This window comes from Urtica dioica, chromosome 2 (genome assembly GCF_054948205.1).
Source record: "Urtica dioica subsp. dioica isolate 48M chromosome 2, U.dioica_male_clone48M_v1_H2, whole genome shotgun sequence".
Lineage (NCBI taxonomy): Eukaryota > Viridiplantae > Streptophyta > Magnoliopsida > Rosales > Urticaceae > Urtica > Urtica dioica.
In genome coordinates, this window is record NC_142757.1 from 51,356,824 (window position 1) to 51,374,520 (window position 17,697).

At 36.0% G+C, this 17,697-nt stretch overlaps 3 protein-coding genes across 3 annotated transcripts; all 3 read right to left on the reverse strand.

Annotated features, from left to right (window-relative positions):
• Positions 1-238: 238 nt before the first annotated feature.
• Positions 239-1,387, reverse strand: LOC149405421 (uncharacterized). The gene has a single exon (XM_089602245.1). It carries the CDS (start codon positions 1,253-1,255, stop codon positions 668-670), a length of 588 nt encoding a protein of 195 aa, XP_089458371.1. The 5' UTR covers positions 1,256-1,387; the 3' UTR covers positions 239-667.
• A 1,167-nt stretch (positions 1,388-2,554) lies between these two features.
• Positions 2,555-5,579, reverse strand: LOC149405422 (phosphatidylinositol 4-kinase gamma 2-like). The gene is made up of 2 exons (XM_089607164.1): positions 3,673-5,579; positions 2,555-3,343 (listed from the first exon to the last, which is right to left on the reverse strand). Exons 1-2 carry the CDS (start codon positions 5,011-5,013, stop codon positions 2,954-2,956), a joined length of 1,731 nt encoding a protein of 576 aa, XP_089463290.1. The 5' UTR covers positions 5,014-5,579; the 3' UTR covers positions 2,555-2,953.
• Positions 5,580-13,146: 7,567 nt separating this feature from the next.
• Positions 13,147-17,463, reverse strand: LOC149405423 (WD repeat-containing protein 55-like). Its single transcript, XM_089607346.1, has 16 exons — positions 17,408-17,463; positions 17,069-17,173; positions 16,930-16,962; positions 16,776-16,840; positions 16,591-16,678; positions 16,430-16,502; positions 15,798-15,904; positions 15,640-15,682; positions 15,461-15,517; positions 15,148-15,224; positions 14,697-14,745; positions 14,563-14,609; positions 14,406-14,479; positions 13,781-13,836; positions 13,587-13,692; positions 13,147-13,510 (listed from the first exon to the last, which is right to left on the reverse strand). Exons 2-16 carry the CDS (start codon positions 17,161-17,163, stop codon positions 13,434-13,436), a joined length of 1,047 nt encoding a protein of 348 aa, XP_089463472.1. The 5' UTR covers positions 17,164-17,173; positions 17,408-17,463; the 3' UTR covers positions 13,147-13,433.
• Positions 17,464-17,697: the final 234 nt, after the last annotated feature.

Below are 17,697 nucleotides of genomic sequence, written 5' to 3' on the forward strand. Positions count from 1 at the left end.
GAGAGCTCTCTCTCTCTCTCTGCACTTTAAGTAAATCTCATTTGTTCATCGTTTATTTTTTATTAACAATAAGTAAACACTAATCCTTGTTTTGGGAACGTCTCTCTCTCTCTCTTCTCTCTCTCTCTCTCTCTCTCTCTCACACACACACTTAACAATAAGTAGACACAAATCCTTGTTTTGGGATCAACCCTTTACTTTCTCTCTCATGAAGGTAAAAATATAACTCAAAATAATTATCCCTTTGCTGAAGATTGACTGAAATAGAAGAACTAGAGATCTTATCTTGGAGATTTTTAGGGAAAGAAAGAAACCAGCATTGACATTCTATCCAAATTTATAATAAAGCAAATAAACAAGCTCATCGTACAAATTAGGAGAATGAAAGAAAGAAAAAAAAAAAACACAATTTGAGCGTCCCATCAATATAGGTAAAAAAAAAAAAAAAAAAATAAAAAATCCTCGTAGTCAATTTTCGCAAAACTCTCTTAACTCGTCACTTGAAAGTTGAAACAGAAACGGAATTCTCAAACAATTCTTGGTTAACTTACAATTCACGCAATTCCAACAACAGAACAGAGTCAAATAAAGTAAACTAAAACTTTTCACTTTCCTAATATTTTTACACTTTCAGAGAAAACCAAAAAAAAAAAAAAAAAAAGATAAATCAGCAATGAAACCCTAACACCGATCCATCACTAACAGCAATGGCGACCATACAATCGGCTTTTGCCTCAACGTGGTGCGAGAAGAAATGCAAAACCCTAACCCTCCCCGCCATCTCGATCCTCGACTCGATCTCCATCGTCTGTCCGAACCCTAACCCAGGGATTCCGGCGACCGGCGGCCGAGTTCCGGCCACGGGGAACGATCGGACGGCGAAATTGGCGGCCATGAACTGAGTCTGGCCGGAGCCGATCTCGCCGGCGGGGATGAAGAGGAAACCGACCTGAGCGCCGGAGTAGAGGAGCTGGAGAGAGCTGTCGTAGTGGTTGAAGGAGGCTCTGTTAGGGTTTCGCACCGCCACGTACTGCGAGAACGTGAAGTTCGCCGATCCGCCGGAGAGGGAAAACGATGGGAGCTGTACGGACGTGACGGAGATCTTCGGGTCTTTCGGCTTGAAGACTGTGAAGTACACGATCAGAGCCACGATTATGATGAAGATTAGGAAGACTGAAGCTACTACGCACGAGGCTAGGTTTGTTCTTCCGCTCGGCCGCGACGGAGGTCGGCCGTGGGGGTGGGGTTTCGCCATGGAAATGGAAATTGAAAGCTTAGAGAGAGAGAGAGTGAAGATAGAGAGAGATCTTTCTTCTTCGCTCTGTTTTGTTTTGTCTGTATTGGGAATTCTTTTTTATTTACTTTTATTGCGTTATGAGGGTTTTCTTTTACATTTTTTTTTATCAGAAGGGTTTTATATACAGTCTACGTGACGTCATCTTTTACGTACATTAAAAATGAGTGTTGAGAAACTTATTGCACTTCACTTAAATTTTGAGTTCTCATGCACCTGACTTTAATTTTTTATTTATTTATTTTTATATAGTTATTATGCATTAAACTTATTAAGACTTGAGTTTGGAAATGTAATGTTTAAAGGATTTACAAAAGTTCAATGTTAAGTACATATTCAGCAAAGTTAAATTTTAATATTTAGTTCTTTAACCTTACGGATTACAAAATTTATTTTTACACGAGCTCATAAGCGAGTTTGTTAACGTGTCACTTGCCTGCTCTTAAACAAGCAAGTTCACGAGCTCATAAAATATTGTCCATGTGATTTTTAGTTTAAGTATATGAACGTTTAATAAAAATAAATTCTAAATTTTAGTTCAAGCTTGACTAAATTATAATATTTGGTTCAACGTAAAAGAGTTTCAATCGAAGCAACCTAAATAATGAGGAGAATTGTGAGCTTGAATTGAGTCATAGAAGGTCACAAGTCGACAAATCCAACTCGAAAGGAGCTACTATTAAGGTTAAAAATGGAAATTTCGACAGAAATTCGATGGTCCAAATTATGATTGTAGATGAAAATTTTTACCCAAATTTTGTTGAAAGTAATAATTAAATTTTTGTTAGGGGAAGTTTTGTTTTTCCATGGAAAGAAACGCAATTGGGTCGTTCCTAGCCAAATTGCGAGCGCTAGTAAATAGACTATATAACTCAACAAATAATTAATGGAGTCTCACAAGCTTATGCTTGTTTAACAATAATAAGCATTACTTGTGCCAGGACGATTAATTTAATGATGATGATCATCATAAGCAACGCATAAATAAAAAGAGTTAAGCAATTATACTTAAAAGCAAGCACGGATATGTACAACTACAAGCAAAGTAGTTGCAAAGGCTTAGTCACACATTACAATTATGGTTCACTCTTTCATGTCACTCCTCGAATTATATTATAAAGTATACTATAACATTAAAATGCTATAGATTGAGCAACTTATGGGGGGTTTAGCATGTACTTTGCTCATGCTCGTGTGAAATATCAATATTTGGGTCATCACAAAAAAAAATAATAATAATGATTGAAGCAACTCCTGATCTTATTGACAATCGAACTCAAACTCAAACGAAAGACACAAGTGCTTTATTATAATGCCATTTATTATTATGTTCTTGAAAGAGCACACACAAGATTTCAACTTGATAAAGACAGACCAGAATCCTATAGTTTGCTCTCGGAACTGAAAACAGGATCGACACTTATATACAAGAAAGAAAGATTACCGCTTTTTTTCCAATCTCGGGATATCTTAGGCACGAGAGTTGCAGATAAGACCTATCTGATCAACATCTCAATATAAAGCGAACACGTTGACAGAAAGCGATACGCGAAGACCTTTTTTTTTAATTTTTTTTATACCTCTTCCGCGTATTACGTAGACATACACATACATACATAACATATATATTAAAGTGATAAACTTGTTAGCGTGTATAACCTATTCCGCGAGCTTGTCGAGCCGGGAATCCATGATCTCCGACACGAGCCCGAGGAATTCGGGTTCGGTCGCCGCGGAGGAGACAAGGGAAGAAGAAGAATCGTGGGCTTCTCTCAGAATCTCCTCGACGACGGACTCTCTCTTTACATTCTCTCTACACATGAGGCTTCCGATGGCGAAAGGAGTGAGACCTCTTTGGACTCCTTTCTTGAGAAGCATTGTGGAAATTCGGAGGGTAAGTGCACACTCTAGAGGAATGTCCCATCCATGGAACTTCAACAAATCGATGTCTTGTTCAGCGTCTAAACTGTTTATGTACTCTATGGTTTCGGGTGAGTATGGCTTCTTTGCCTGTGGCCAATACAGCCAATCGAACGTGCAATCCTCAAACTGCAACAGAATTTGAATAATCATTTATTAGGATCCCAACGAATCAGTCGAAAGAAACTGACTCAAACTTGTTTTTCGAAGGAAGCAAGTGCAGTGCTGAGATACGTTACGAATTTCGAGAAACTATATGCTTTTTTTCTCGAGAATATTTCGAAAATTGATTCGATGCCTTTTTATTCCACAATTCCCTCCCATCTACGGACTGTCACAACTTCTGATAATAGTATACATGATATTCATGTTCAATTAAAACAGCACAGGATATACAACACAATAATTGAATGATAATAAGGATAATAATAATAATAAATAGAAATAAGAAGAAATACCTTCTCGGGGAGGCAATATCCGTGGTCGATTGGGATGAGCAAAGTTTGGCCATCTTTCCCTTTTCCGAGCAATATATTCCCGGCGTGCCTATCGGCATTAGCCATCCTTATGTCGAGAACGGTGATCTTATGAACCTCTTCGACGGGGAAAGCTCCGGGACCGATGTCCTCGCAACTACCCTCGTTCTTCGTGAAGCTCTGCAACGACCCGATCTTCACGCTCTCCCGAGAGTACCCGTGTGGATGGTTGAACCCTCTGTGGAGACACTGGACCATGATCGTCGGAGGCACGCCGGAAAATCCCATCACCTCGCCGGAGCGGGCGCGGGGCCCGCTTCTCGGGTGGTCCAACACGTACGCAGCGACTTCCCTCACCGCTCCTTCTCCGACCTTTGTTCCCCTTTTCAGGCCTTCCCCGTTTGAGGAAACGGGCAAGCCGCGAGGGTTGTTCTCGGCCATGGGTTCTTCGTCGACGGGCTTGAACACAGAAACGTACCCTTGACCAGACCCGTCTTGCATCAGATAAGTCCCTCCGGTCCCCTCGGAGGACCTAACCGGTCCGTTTCCTCTCTCCAAACCCTCGAACGTCGAGTTGAACATGTCCCAGATGGGTTTCGGAAATTCGACCTTCGGGTTCACGACGATCGGCTCGAGCCAGAAATCCCTCTCTACGGCCACGATCGGAGCTTTCTCGCTCTCTTCGGCTCCTTCGCTTTGCTCCGTTTTCTCGTCATTAGAGTCCTCGGCCACGACGGAGATTTCGAGATCCTTCTCGACGGGCTTCGCTCTGACTTTGGCGGATTTCTGAACCACGAGGTGAATCGCTGCGTCGCTGTTCTTGCAGAGGTCGTCGACGAGTTTCCGATCCTCGAGCTTCTCGCCGTTGAAGAAGATCTCCTGATCCTCTAGATCGACGTACCCTTTTCCATTCTTGTATATCCTCTGCTTCAGATACCTGACGTTCCGGTGCCGATCGACGTGGAACTCGAACTCCTTTCCGCACAGAGTTCTGACGGTGATGAGCAAGAGATCGGAGAGCTTCAAGACCAGATGAAGAACGTTCCCGCGGGTCACGCCGTAGTCCTTGACGAGCGAATCATTGCGAGCCAGCTCTCTTCCTCGGAGCACGAGCTTCTGGTTCTTCGCCACGAACCCTTTGCAGGTCTGGATCCTGAGCTTCACCGAAGAAATCGAGTCCGATTCGAGGACTCGAACGGGCGTCACAGAGCCGGAAACGCTGAGGTAAATTAGGATCGATTTGCTCGAGCGCTGGCTCTCGAAACACCCTCCGGAGCGCACCGACTCCTTGCGAATCGGACTCAGAGCAATATCGGCCGACATTTTTTTCCTAATCCCCTCTTTGGTTTACCGGTCTCAATTTACTGTGCCTTTATATCAAATCAATCATAGATCCAGAACTGTACAGAAAAAATATGAATTGAAAGAAAGGAGATCCTAAACCCAACGAGGGATCGAAATCCCCGGGGTTCAAGGACGATCTGAAAACCCTAAACCCCAAAGACCTCAAAGGTGAAACCCAAATCCTGACGATTTCAATGAACTAAGCACCGAATTTCAACGATATGATATAATTGATCAAACTATCAGCTAGCACATCAACGCAAAGAAATCGTCAGAATATATGATTTTTGAAGGTTTTTTTTTTTCTTCACGGGAGAGAGTGGATTCTTACCGAATGGGAAAGAATCAAATGAAACGTAGGAACAACGATGGCTTAAATCAGCGATTCGTTCGGAGCCAGAGATTGCGATGAACAGTTGGCGATGAATCGCACCGATTTTTCATCCATGGTCTCAGATTAGAAAAAAAAGTTTCCGAAATTTTCTGGACGAGCTTTTCTATTCCGAGAAAATTGTTTGCAAAGAGGAGAGGAAAACAGCATTGTAGCCGTTAACTTTATATAACCTTTTTATAATTTATAATATCGTTTATTTGAACGAGTAAACGACGTCGTATTTTCCGTCTGATTTTATTATGTGTAACGGACGTTTGTTTGATTTTGGTATGGCTTTCTGTCGGGTCAGAGCAGAGGATTGGGACAGGAGAATCTAATTGACTAAATATTTTGTCTGCTAATGGTTTTACCAAAATGTCCTTTGACTCTTTAACTAAAGTGTTCTCAAGCTCAACTGGTTTTTTACATATATATATTTTTTTTAATTAAGTTATCTATGTAGTAGTAATTAATTGTGTTTGTAATGGAAATTGAGAAGATAACAAATTACAAACGATCTACAAAACTATTAGAAATATTACAATAATATTTGCAGGATTAAATAGAAAAATTACAAATCAGCCAATCAATAAAAAAAATATCTTTATTTTCCATTTTTTTCCAATAAAAATGAAACTGAACAATCTCTAAAATACTTTTTCTTTTTTAAATCAATGAAATTCTTAAATAGGAAATAATACAGTCACTAATACATATTTCGAAAATGTCAATGCAAAGATGAGCTTGATCTCAAAACATATCAGATCCTCTGAAATTAAATAAAAGCATTTATGAAGTTCAAACATGTGTTGGGTGCTGATATAAGTTTAATAATAATGCACAAATTTTTTTGATAAAAAATAAAATAAAATAAATTATAATCGATGAGCAAACTCGATCAACCAAGACCAAAATACCTCAAAAATAGTTATTTCATGAAAAAAAAACAAAAAACAAAAACAAAATGGCAAACAAACAAGGACCAAAATACGCATAAACGACTGCAATTCAACAAAATATAAGTCTAGTTTTGATGTTTTTGAATTGTATTTCTACACGTATTCCCTAATCCACAAACACAAGCGAAAAATGAATTGCTCGCAATCTCTCGTTCGTCATGAATTAATTATGCCAAAGCATTAATTTATATTCAAAACATTGAAGAATATGGTTAAAGTGTGTATTAATCTTCAAAATAATATGGATGAACAAGCCTTTTCTAAATATCATAAATGACATGTTAATTATTATTTTAAAGAAATTTTTAAATTTAAGTAAATTAAAATCAACTTAAATTATTTTAACAATAATATTAATTTTTCAATACTTAAACGCATGTATAGGTTATTACACAAAATCATATATAGTATATATATACATATGCGTCCTATACCGATATAATATAGAAAGGGAAATTACTGTTTCGCCAAAAGAAAATATTTTTTTTACCTATATAGGCTATATTAAGTGGAAAATTGTAAATTTGCTCAACAAAGCCTCTCATCTCATGAGTTGTGATTCTTCATTAGGTCATATAGTCAAACTTATACCAGATTTTTGCTGGTTTATTTCATAAACAGTTTTCTGTTAAGTTAGACTTGGTAGCCAATTTAAATTTATCTTTGGGGATTTCTCATAGATAAAGAAATAAATAACCAATAATTTCAATTTACTCTACCAGAGAAAGAAAAAAAGGAAAACTGAACGCTATATATGACTTTACTAAACAAAGCAATTAGTACATGAATCATGATGCCACACGTGTAAACTTCGTCAGCTTATAATAAAGATAGGGAATCAATTCCACGTATAAAAATGCCATTGACATCATCATCACTAAATTACAATTTAAGAGTACTAAAATTTTGTATCTCTATTTAATTGTGGTAAATGCTTTTTATTTTATTGATTTTTATTTTATTTTTGTAGTTAAGAGGCCAATTTAATCGCCGTTGATCTAGGTAAGGGTCTCCAAATTTATGTGCATGAATCTGCAGAAGTTCTAACATTTTTTTCGGTTTGAGGAGATCAAAGTTTATTGTACAATTAATATATAATTGTCATAATTTGAATGCATGTACAGGTACAGCTATCTCTATATTAAAAAAACGGATAGCCACATTAACAAAAAAAAAATTATACACTAAAGTTTGCTTCACATAATGATGTTTGTCAAATCGCGCATACACAAAATTATAATAATAACATAAAAATTCATGATAATTGTCATCCATGTGAAAGAAAAACTATAATTGTTCTTACATGAACAAGAGAGGTCTGGAGCTTAGCATGAATGATATTGATAAAAAAAAGCAAATGCATTTAATTTAGAATATCAATCGTCCACTTTAATTTAAGAAAAAATTTCACATATAATTTAAATAAGATACTAAATTTCTAGAATGCCTCATATATTTTTTTGACTTTTCATAAGGAACGCATTATTTTTATTTCCAGACAATTTTACCTTTATTTTTAATGAAACGGTATACAAAGAAAAAAAAAGAAATGCTAAATAAAAATGTAAACAATAAAAAATGTGTATATAAATATAAAGTAAACAACAAGGAAAATAATGTAAGACAAGTATTTATTGAATAAAAATAAATAAAATAATTTAAAATTAAGTTTGAAAAGAATGTCACTCGAGATAATATCCAGTTAATTCAATGAGATGGGATTAATTTTGGAATTTTGAGTGCACATGTCTCATAAAAACAAAATTGTGATGACCACCTTATAAAATGTTCCACTTTGAAAATTTTATTGCTGTGATTTTGATATGAAGTTGTGTTCAATGAACATAGTTTTTTTTTTTTTTTTTTGTTATTAAAAATTAAAATGGAAGGAATGATTTGTTTACTTTACGATAGTTATTGAAAGGTGCGTGCTTTGAGTGTGCATTCGAGTACTTTGTCTATAACTTTATACACATGCTCAAATCTCAATTATTTTGCTACGAAGGGGGCCAAATGCCAAGGTCTAAAGTATTATATGATATAAATGTAAGCAAACAAAAAAAAAAGTGTAAAAATTGATCAAATATGCTTTTCTTTTCAACATATCTAATTTGTTGGCAAATATGCATTTGCCCCCTCTAATGTGTTTGAATATATATATATATATATATATATATATATATATATATATATATATATATATATATATGTATCCTTACATTCTTGTATATATATATATATATTCACATCCCAAACCTTCAGCGAAGCTCGCAACCTTCGGCGAACACGAGCCTAAAATCATCGGTGGAGTTTGGCGAAACTCATACCATCGGCGAGAAGACTATAGGTAAAGCTCTATGACCAATAATCTTATGAAAACTATCGGAGAACACTTGGCCATGACAAAACTATCGGCAAAGCTCCACGGCCGATGTCTTACGGAAACTATCGACGGAGATTGACAAAAGTTAAAATTATTGACGAAGTGACGAGACGGAGACGCCGAGAAGAAGTTCACCACATCGTTCTCTTTACGGACTCCAACGATAGTGTGGTCAGGGAATAGTAACAGCTCATTTAGAAACTCTTGAAACGAACAGGTCGTTAGTAGTTGTGTGATTGGCTTTAGCACCTCAGAGAATACCTGGTGTATATTTTAGTAATCACGAATGAAGTTTTTCACATATTTTCCCTTCAAATTTAGAGCACACACTTTCAATCATTATCCTTCATCACTAAGTGATTTACCGAGAAACTTTTCTCGGTGAATGTAGTATAATCCTTCCACTAATGAACGCAGTTGTGAACGGAGTAAGTCCATGTGATAGAGGTTGTGGGGATGGTGGTCAGCGGAGATTCAGCACAGGATCGGTCGGTGCCGACTCTGGCTCGGCACGTTCGACACGGCAGAGGAAGCGGCGCGTGCTACGACGCGGAGGCGAGGCGTCTGAGAGGCTCCAACGCGTGTACGAACTTTCCGATCCCTTCGACGTATCCGCTGCACCGCTCGTCGGAGCTAAAGAGTCCGGTCAAAAGGGTCAAAGGGCAAAATAGTAATAATCATAGCAACAAGTGTCTTGTTGTGACGTCACCGTCTCTTCTCTTCAGCTGAATAGCCAATTGCTGAATAGCCAATTCTAATAAGAGAACACTTTTTGATGGACAAGTGGATTGAAGTTGGACGTGAGTGGTGCAACTAGCTAGAAAGGATAAGCTAGCTAGCTCTTTTGGTTACGGTTAAATTAATCGATTGTGCTTCTGAAGTTCTATTAAATTAATAAGAAATATTTTGTGTTGTGCTTATCAAGTTTTATTAAATTAGTAAGAAATATTTTGTATTTTATTTATGTTAAATTCTAGAATCAAAAAGTTATATTAAATTAGTAGAAATATTTTGTGTTGTGCTTTTTAAGTTCTATTAAATTAGTAAGAAATATTTTGTGTTTTATTTCTGTTAAATTCTTCTCTTTTCTTTTTTTGTCTTAAGATCATTACCTCGGTTATTTTTCCGTTTGTAACCTGAAACTCGTTTGGTAAATAAGGACGAGGTACTCAAAATATAGTTCTAACTTCGTCGTCTCAATTCAATCCGAGAACATTCCGTCATAGACGGAGTACGCTGCTAGGTAGCTTTTATCGGAGTTGAAGATTCTTAGCGTTTGTAGCAGAGACGGATGTGAGAGTTGCAAAAACCATCTGTTGCAGCGTCATCCGTCTCTGCTACAAACGCTAGGAATCTTCAACTCCGATAAAGACTACCTAGCAGCGTACCTATGACAGAATGTTCTCGGATTAGATTGAAACGGTGAAGTTAGAACTACGTTTTGAGTACATCGTCCCACCTTGTTTACCAAAAGAGTTTAAGGTTACAAACGGAAAAAGTAACCAAGGTAATGTATCACACGGACTTACTCCGCTCTCAGCTGCATTCATTAGTGGATGGATTATACTATATTCACGAGAAAGGTTTCTGTATGAAACCTTTCTCGATGAATGACTTAGTGATGAAGGATAGATGTTTGAAGCCGTGGGCTCTAAATTTGAGAAAAAAAATGTGAAAAACGTAATTCGTGATTACCAAAATCTGCACCAAGTATTCTCTGAGGTGCTAAAGCCAATCACACAACTACTCACGACTTGTTGGCTTCAAGAGTTTCTAAATGAGCTGTTACTATTCCCTGAACACACTGTCGTGCAGTCATACGGTCCGGCCCTAGATCGAATCACGGACGGTTCTAAGTGTCAACTCAAAAATGCGGTTAACATTTTGGCGCTAGAATGAAGGGACCCGAAAACAACCATGAGGTCCCACCGGCAAATCCACTTCCTCATCGGAAGATCATCAATCCGACGAAGATTGACCTCAAATCTGTCTTTACGTATACATGAGAAAATTTCATACATAAGCATAAATATATGCATGAATATAGATAAATATATATATATATATATATATATATATTATATAGTATACATAAATGCATGCATGAACGTGAATATATATTTATATGAATATATATACATAAATGCACATATATATGTAAACAAGACCATCAACAAAAAGGACCATTGGCATAGTGCATAACAAATCTTCGGCGAGAAGAACCATCGACGGAAGACCTTTGGTGAACCAAAATTATCGGCGAAGATGAGTAACTATCGGCGCACTCCACCATCGGTGTTTTAACCTTTGGCAGTACATGTTCACATTCCAAACCTTCGGCGAAGCTCGCAACCTTTGGCAGTACATGTTCACATTCCAAACCTTCGGCGAAGCTCGCAACCTTTGGCGAACACGCGCTCATAACCGTCGGTGAGATGACTATCGGCAAAGCTCTATGGCCGATGATCTTATGACAACTATCGGCGAACACTTGGCCATGACAAAACTATCGGCAAAGCTCTATGGCCGAAATCTATCTGTGAACACTTGGCTGTGAAAACTATCGGCAAGCTCTATGACCGATGTCTTACGGCAACTATCGGCGGAGCTTGAAAAAAGTTCAAACTATTGATGATGTGACAAGACGGAGACGACGAGAAGAAGCTCACCACATCGTTCTCTTTTACGGACTCCAACGATAGTGTGGTGTGGGAATAGTAACAGCTCATTTAAAAACTCTTGAAGCGACCACAGAGAATACTTAGTACAGATTTTGGTAATCACGAATTACGTTTTTCACAACTTTTTTCCTCAAATTTAGAGCCCACGGCTTAAATCGTCTATCATTCATCACTACGTCATTCGCCGAGAAATGTTTAAAACATAAACTTTTCTCGTGAATATAGTATAACCCATCCACTAATGAACGCAGCTGTGAGCGGAGTAAGTCCGTCTGATACATTACCTTGGTTACTTTTTCCGTTTGTAACCTGAAACTCATTTGGTAAACAAGGTGGGACGAGGTACTCAAAATGTAGTTCTAACTTCTCCGTCTCAATCCAATCAGAGAACATTCCGTCATAAGTGGGGTACGCTGCTAGTTAACATATATCGGAGTTGAGGATTCCTAGCGTTTGTAGCAGAGACGGATGAGAGAGTTGCAAAAAACCCTATGTTGTGTTGTCATCCATTTGCTCCCATCTCTTTTACGGTGTTCTGCAGAGAGGGGACATCTCTTTTACGGTGACGGTTTAGCCGGTGCAAATGGATGACGCTGCAACAGAAGGTTTTTGTAACTCACTCATCCGTCTATGCTACAAACGCTAGGAATCTTCAACTCCGATAAAGGCTACCTAACAGCGTACCCCGCCTATGATGGAATGTTCTCGGATTGGATTGAGACGGTGAAGTTAGAACTACATTTTGAGTACCTCGTCCCACCTTGTTTACCAAACAAGTTTCAGGTTACAAACGGAAAAATAATCAAGGTAACGTATCACACGGACTTACTCCGCTCACAATTGCGTTCATTAGTGGATGGATTATACTACATTCACGAGAAAAGTTTCTGTTTGAAACCTTTCTCGGCGACTGACTTAGTGATGAAGGATAGATTATTGAAGTTGTGGGTTCTAAATTTGAGGGAAAAAGTAGTGAAAAAACGTCACTCGTGATTAGTAAAAGTGTTGACTTATATATCTACAATTGTTAATTATATATTTGTAAGTCTATAATTTATGACAACTGTATACTTTCATGTCTACAATTATTAGTAAAAGTGTACAAAAACATAATTGTTACTATTTTAGTCCAAATTATCAAAATTGCTATTAGTTGAGGTAATTTCCTGTGTCATTATCTAAAAAGAATTTAGCGGAAATTATGAATATATCTAGAAAAATGTGATTAATTATGAGCATATATATATGGTCATAAAGAATAATAGAACACTATCGTTGTTTATTGTTATTTTGAATATCAATGTATAACAATAATATGATTTTATCTAATCACAATTTTATCTATTACCATTAATTAATATTATAATATTGTTTTGTGCCTGGAATTCAAATAAAGTTTGAGCTTGAAATGTATTTATTTAAGAATATTAAAAAAAATATATTATAGCATTTTTTACACAAATAAATTAAATATGTATACATAAAAACACATATTTATGCATTTAACACAATCAACATGTAATCTAAACTAAAATTAACTTAGTATTTATAACGTTTCAAAAAAAAAATATACTGTAATATTTTTAGTATCACAAATATAATTAATAATTTAAATTATCAATTATCATCAATATATATCAACCCGGGCGTTGTCGCTAACATTCTGCGCATATATATACACTCGTGAACTTAAAACAATTAATATAATTTCCGACTTATATGTACGAACTAGGAACAATAGATCTTAATTATTTTATATATTATTCCCCTTAAACTAATTTCCTTCGTTTTTTTTTTCAATGGTCAAATACATAGCTCCTTCTAAGTATAGGCCGAAAAACTGAATCGTAATCTTATGCTCCTTTAGAAAGAAAAAAAAAACTACATTTCTCGTCTAATAAATCTTAACTACCAAGATACCGATTAATTAAGAAAATAACAACAATAATGATATTCATAATTGAGTCAAAAATGGTGTAAAGTCAAACGAGTGGTGGATATAGCTATAGATCCGCAAAGAAATCATTGGAGCTGGCAATTTTTGGATCTGCAGTTGAATGTTTTCTCTTGGAGGCTAAGCCTGCAACCAAAAATATTCACTTAAAATAACAATTCATGTAAAAAAATACACTTGAAAGAAATGAAGCAATACGTACCTGAATTGGAGTTTTTATGTTGAACCATTTCTACATCCATATCTTTGTCATCGTTGTCTTGGGCCACAGCTTGACGTTGTTGCAATATCTCATCCAAATCCCATATCTGCATCAAATATATATACGAGGATTTATACACCAATTCCAATTTCAAGTATGTTTATTATTTAATATTGTATAGAGAGGATTTATACCTTCAACATTGAGTCGTGTCCTATACTGCCCAGAAACCTTCTATCATGGGAAAAAGCTACAACAACAAAAAGAATATAAATAAGTAAAATTGAAATTCAAAATCTTCACAAAATGAATCCGTTCAATTAGTTTAACCTACCAAAACATAGCGCCAAATGGATGCAAGTGTGTGAGACATTTAACTTTGTTTTAATTTATTTTTCAAATTGTTGCTCGATTGAGTTAGAGATTTTTAGTTAAAAATAGCCATGAATGTATACTCTCGGTTACATCATTCGAAAAAAAAACCTTGGGTTTTTTATTTATTTGTTTAAAATCCTGCCCATTTTTTTTTTGCTACTTTACTAGATAGTCTGAAATAGGTATCGACATCTCAATTCACCTAATTTCAAGGCTGCGAAATTAAAAATCTTAATTACAAAACTAAAGCCACAACAATTAACATATTTTAAAACTAACTTCAACTTCAAATAATTAACATACACTAAATATTATATATTACCTACTTTAGAATTCAAATTTTGAAACCACATTTGAAGATCTCAATTTGAGTAATTAAATTAAAAGAAAAAAACATTATGATCCAGGGCATGATGTGATAAAGTAAAGATGAATGAGATTTACCGAGGCCCTCGATCGGGTACTCTGAGTGCTCTGCCATCGGTTGAATGATATTGTTGGGTAATATGTTTACAAGGCTAGCACAGATTCAGAGGAAAGATTGCATTAGTACTTGTCGAAGAAGGAACATATATGAAAAAAATATTAAACGAGTCCTTACTTGATGATTCCATTCTCCGAGCCAGTAATAACCCTATCTTCGTCAAGCTAAACCACACGGAAACGAGTTCAGTCAAAATAAGAGCACGAGAGAAAAATATACAATTCCGAAATTAGTGTTTATAGTAGTCTCACTTTCAACGTCGAACCAACATTGTTCGGACAGAGACCAATAAAGCGATCACTAGAAAATTAAAAAGAACGTGGATCAGTACAACGTATGATTGTTTTGAAGAAATTTGAACAAATAAAACACATACGTCATGAAAATGTGTTTTTTTTTTACCAAATTATGTCAAAATTTTTAAAATATGACTCGTTTGTCCAAAATACCCTTAATGACTAAGAAAAACATCGTTCGCTAGATGGAAGAGAAAAATTTGCATCCGGCCCATAAGCAGCCGTACGCCGTACTTTCTTAGTTACTAAGGGTATTTTGGTCAAACCAGTCATTTTTTTTCAATTTCTTACCACTTTGGACAAAAATCCAATTTCATCACTTATGCGACATATGATTTCAAATTTTTCTTGATCTGAAGTTCGTTAACAAGGTAAAGAGACAATCTTTCTCAAAATCCACCATTACCTGCAATCCTTATAATGTCCCCACGAGTACAGTAACAGAGCTCCAGTCTGTGTTCCACACACAATTTTACGACCATTCTGAGCACACAAAAGAGAGAAAAAAAATATATTCTTCATGACATTTCATTACAAATCAATAAACCACTGCTTTCTTGGAGAATATGACCGACATAAAAAATTTAAAGTGAGTGAATAGGACCGATGATAAAAAATTTACACGCCATCACAACTGTAATTTAATTTAGTAGCCGAAATGGAAAATCATTTTGTTGGTGCATGTAATTCTTCAAGAGATAAGGAAGTTCCTATCATACCTTCATGATAACCACAGAAAGTAGCTCATCCTCTGAAAACTCTGATTGAGCTTGGATCTTGATGATAAGAAGAAAAGAAAAAAGAAAAATCCTTAGGTCTAGCGTAGATCAGTGTATGGTTTATAAGAGATATTACAAAGCACAATTAAAATATATTTAAAAATAAATAACCACCACACCTTATTTCTGCGGAGGTTGCAAACAGAAAGAGTCCCATCTCCACTGCAAAATAATGAATATCGAAAACACCAAATGATATATCATATACCTTCTCCTTTTTTTTTGTCTCAAAAGCTTGCATAGCCTGGTTTGAATTGAAAAAAAAAATGATGTTTACCTTGTCCCTAATAGCTTCTTGGAGTCGGGTTCATAAGTCATATCGGAAACATAATCCTCGTGACAACTAAAAGTATGGCAGCAAGATTGCTGTCTTGTGTCCCACACCTATGGAAAAGCCAGAAGCTTTAGGAATAAGAATTTTTATTATTCAAAATTTCATAAAGACAAAAAAAAAAGAAGAAGAAGACACGAATACAAGTAGGGGTTAACATGGGTACATGTTAGGGTTTAGAATTAGTAATATTAATCGTATTCGCATATAAATATGAGCTGAGAATCAATCAATTGGGGAATCAAAATTAACTGGGTTTTAGGCCTAACATTTGGGAGAGTCCCGGGTCTCTCGAATACCCATTTTAATCTTGTATTTTTTACCATTTACCAACAAAATTCTAAGGCTCATATCATATCAACAATCAGAAAGACCATCTTCCATATGTTATATTTTTTTATTTATTTTCCAACAGATACAGCACACTTGGCCATCTCTAAGGAAAACACCATCCTTCTTTTCTTTCAAGACTCTGCTCTTATTCTATTTGGTATATTTCCAGTTGATCTGCAATGATACATAGCCAAACAGTATGCGAAATAACAAAGGCAAACGCAATAAAAAAAAAGGTTAGGGACCTTAATAACACCCCCGTCATCTCCAGAGGCAATATAAGACTCGTCTAAATTGATAATCTTGTTAATAGCTTCCCTGCGCAACAGATATATAATTAGTACTTGGGAAAAAAAAATTATTATTGTAAAAAAAAAGAACCACGACAAACGACATCAAAACCCACTCGTGAGCATTGTCGAGGCGAGCGATAGCGCCGCCGGTTTCCACGTCCGTGGCCAGAATGGAGTGATCCGGAGAACCAGTAACAATCGCTGATGATATAAAAAATAAAACCCGTTTCATAATAACAACATAACAATATGCTAAGGAAAATATACATATATAAGGCTAAAAACCAGTTATTATTACCGCGACCGCCGTTGATGAATCTGACTGCTCTGCAAGATTCAGTGTGCGCGTGAACTTCCAACAACCTGTTTACAAACCGCCAATAATTCATTATCTACACATTCAACAAGACCAAAAGCGTGACAATTTAAATATATATAAATAATAAATCAACCTCTGAGGTGTGGCATCAGCGCCGTATCGAAACCTGCAAGGAACACAGTGAGCACAATATGATCAGGAAAAAAATGTTGTAAATTATATATTTTTTTCTATATACAATGGAGAGGGAAAGGAAGTGAGAAGAAGAGTACAGAAGAAGATCTCCGGTGATGAGACCGGAACAGAGAAGCTGGTCTGAAGGATGAAAGTCAATGTCAAACGGTTGGTTTCCCAAGCTTATCTCCATTAGAGCTCCACTAAGAAAAAGACATCAACAACACTGAATTCTTAGGGTTTTGTGATGCGTTTCTGCTATTCCGAATTCAGTTGAATCGCGAAAGTGTTCTTCGAATCGTGAACCGGTAAATTGAATATTATACATGTAATTGAAGTTACGAAGCCATGGAACAGTTTGTGGAAGTAAGCCAGAAATCAATGGAACGAATATGTGGATTGAAGAGCAGAGAGAAGAGATAAAAGGAAGAACATACCTGGTTCGAAGAGCGAGAGAGAAACAGAGACTGAGAGTGAGGTTGATGAAGAAAAGGGAATTAGGGCTAGATTTTCAGCACATTTTATTCTTCTCAGGTCTAAATTGTAATTTACTCTAATAAAATTATTATTTTTTTATTTTATATCATTATAGTCATCGATATTTATTACGCATTGCAGATAATCCATTAAACTCATCAATAGTCATTTAAAAAAAATATTAGTTGTTTTTATTTTATTTTATTTTATATCACTTCGATTTCTGCAGTTTTAACGTTATTTTATTTGA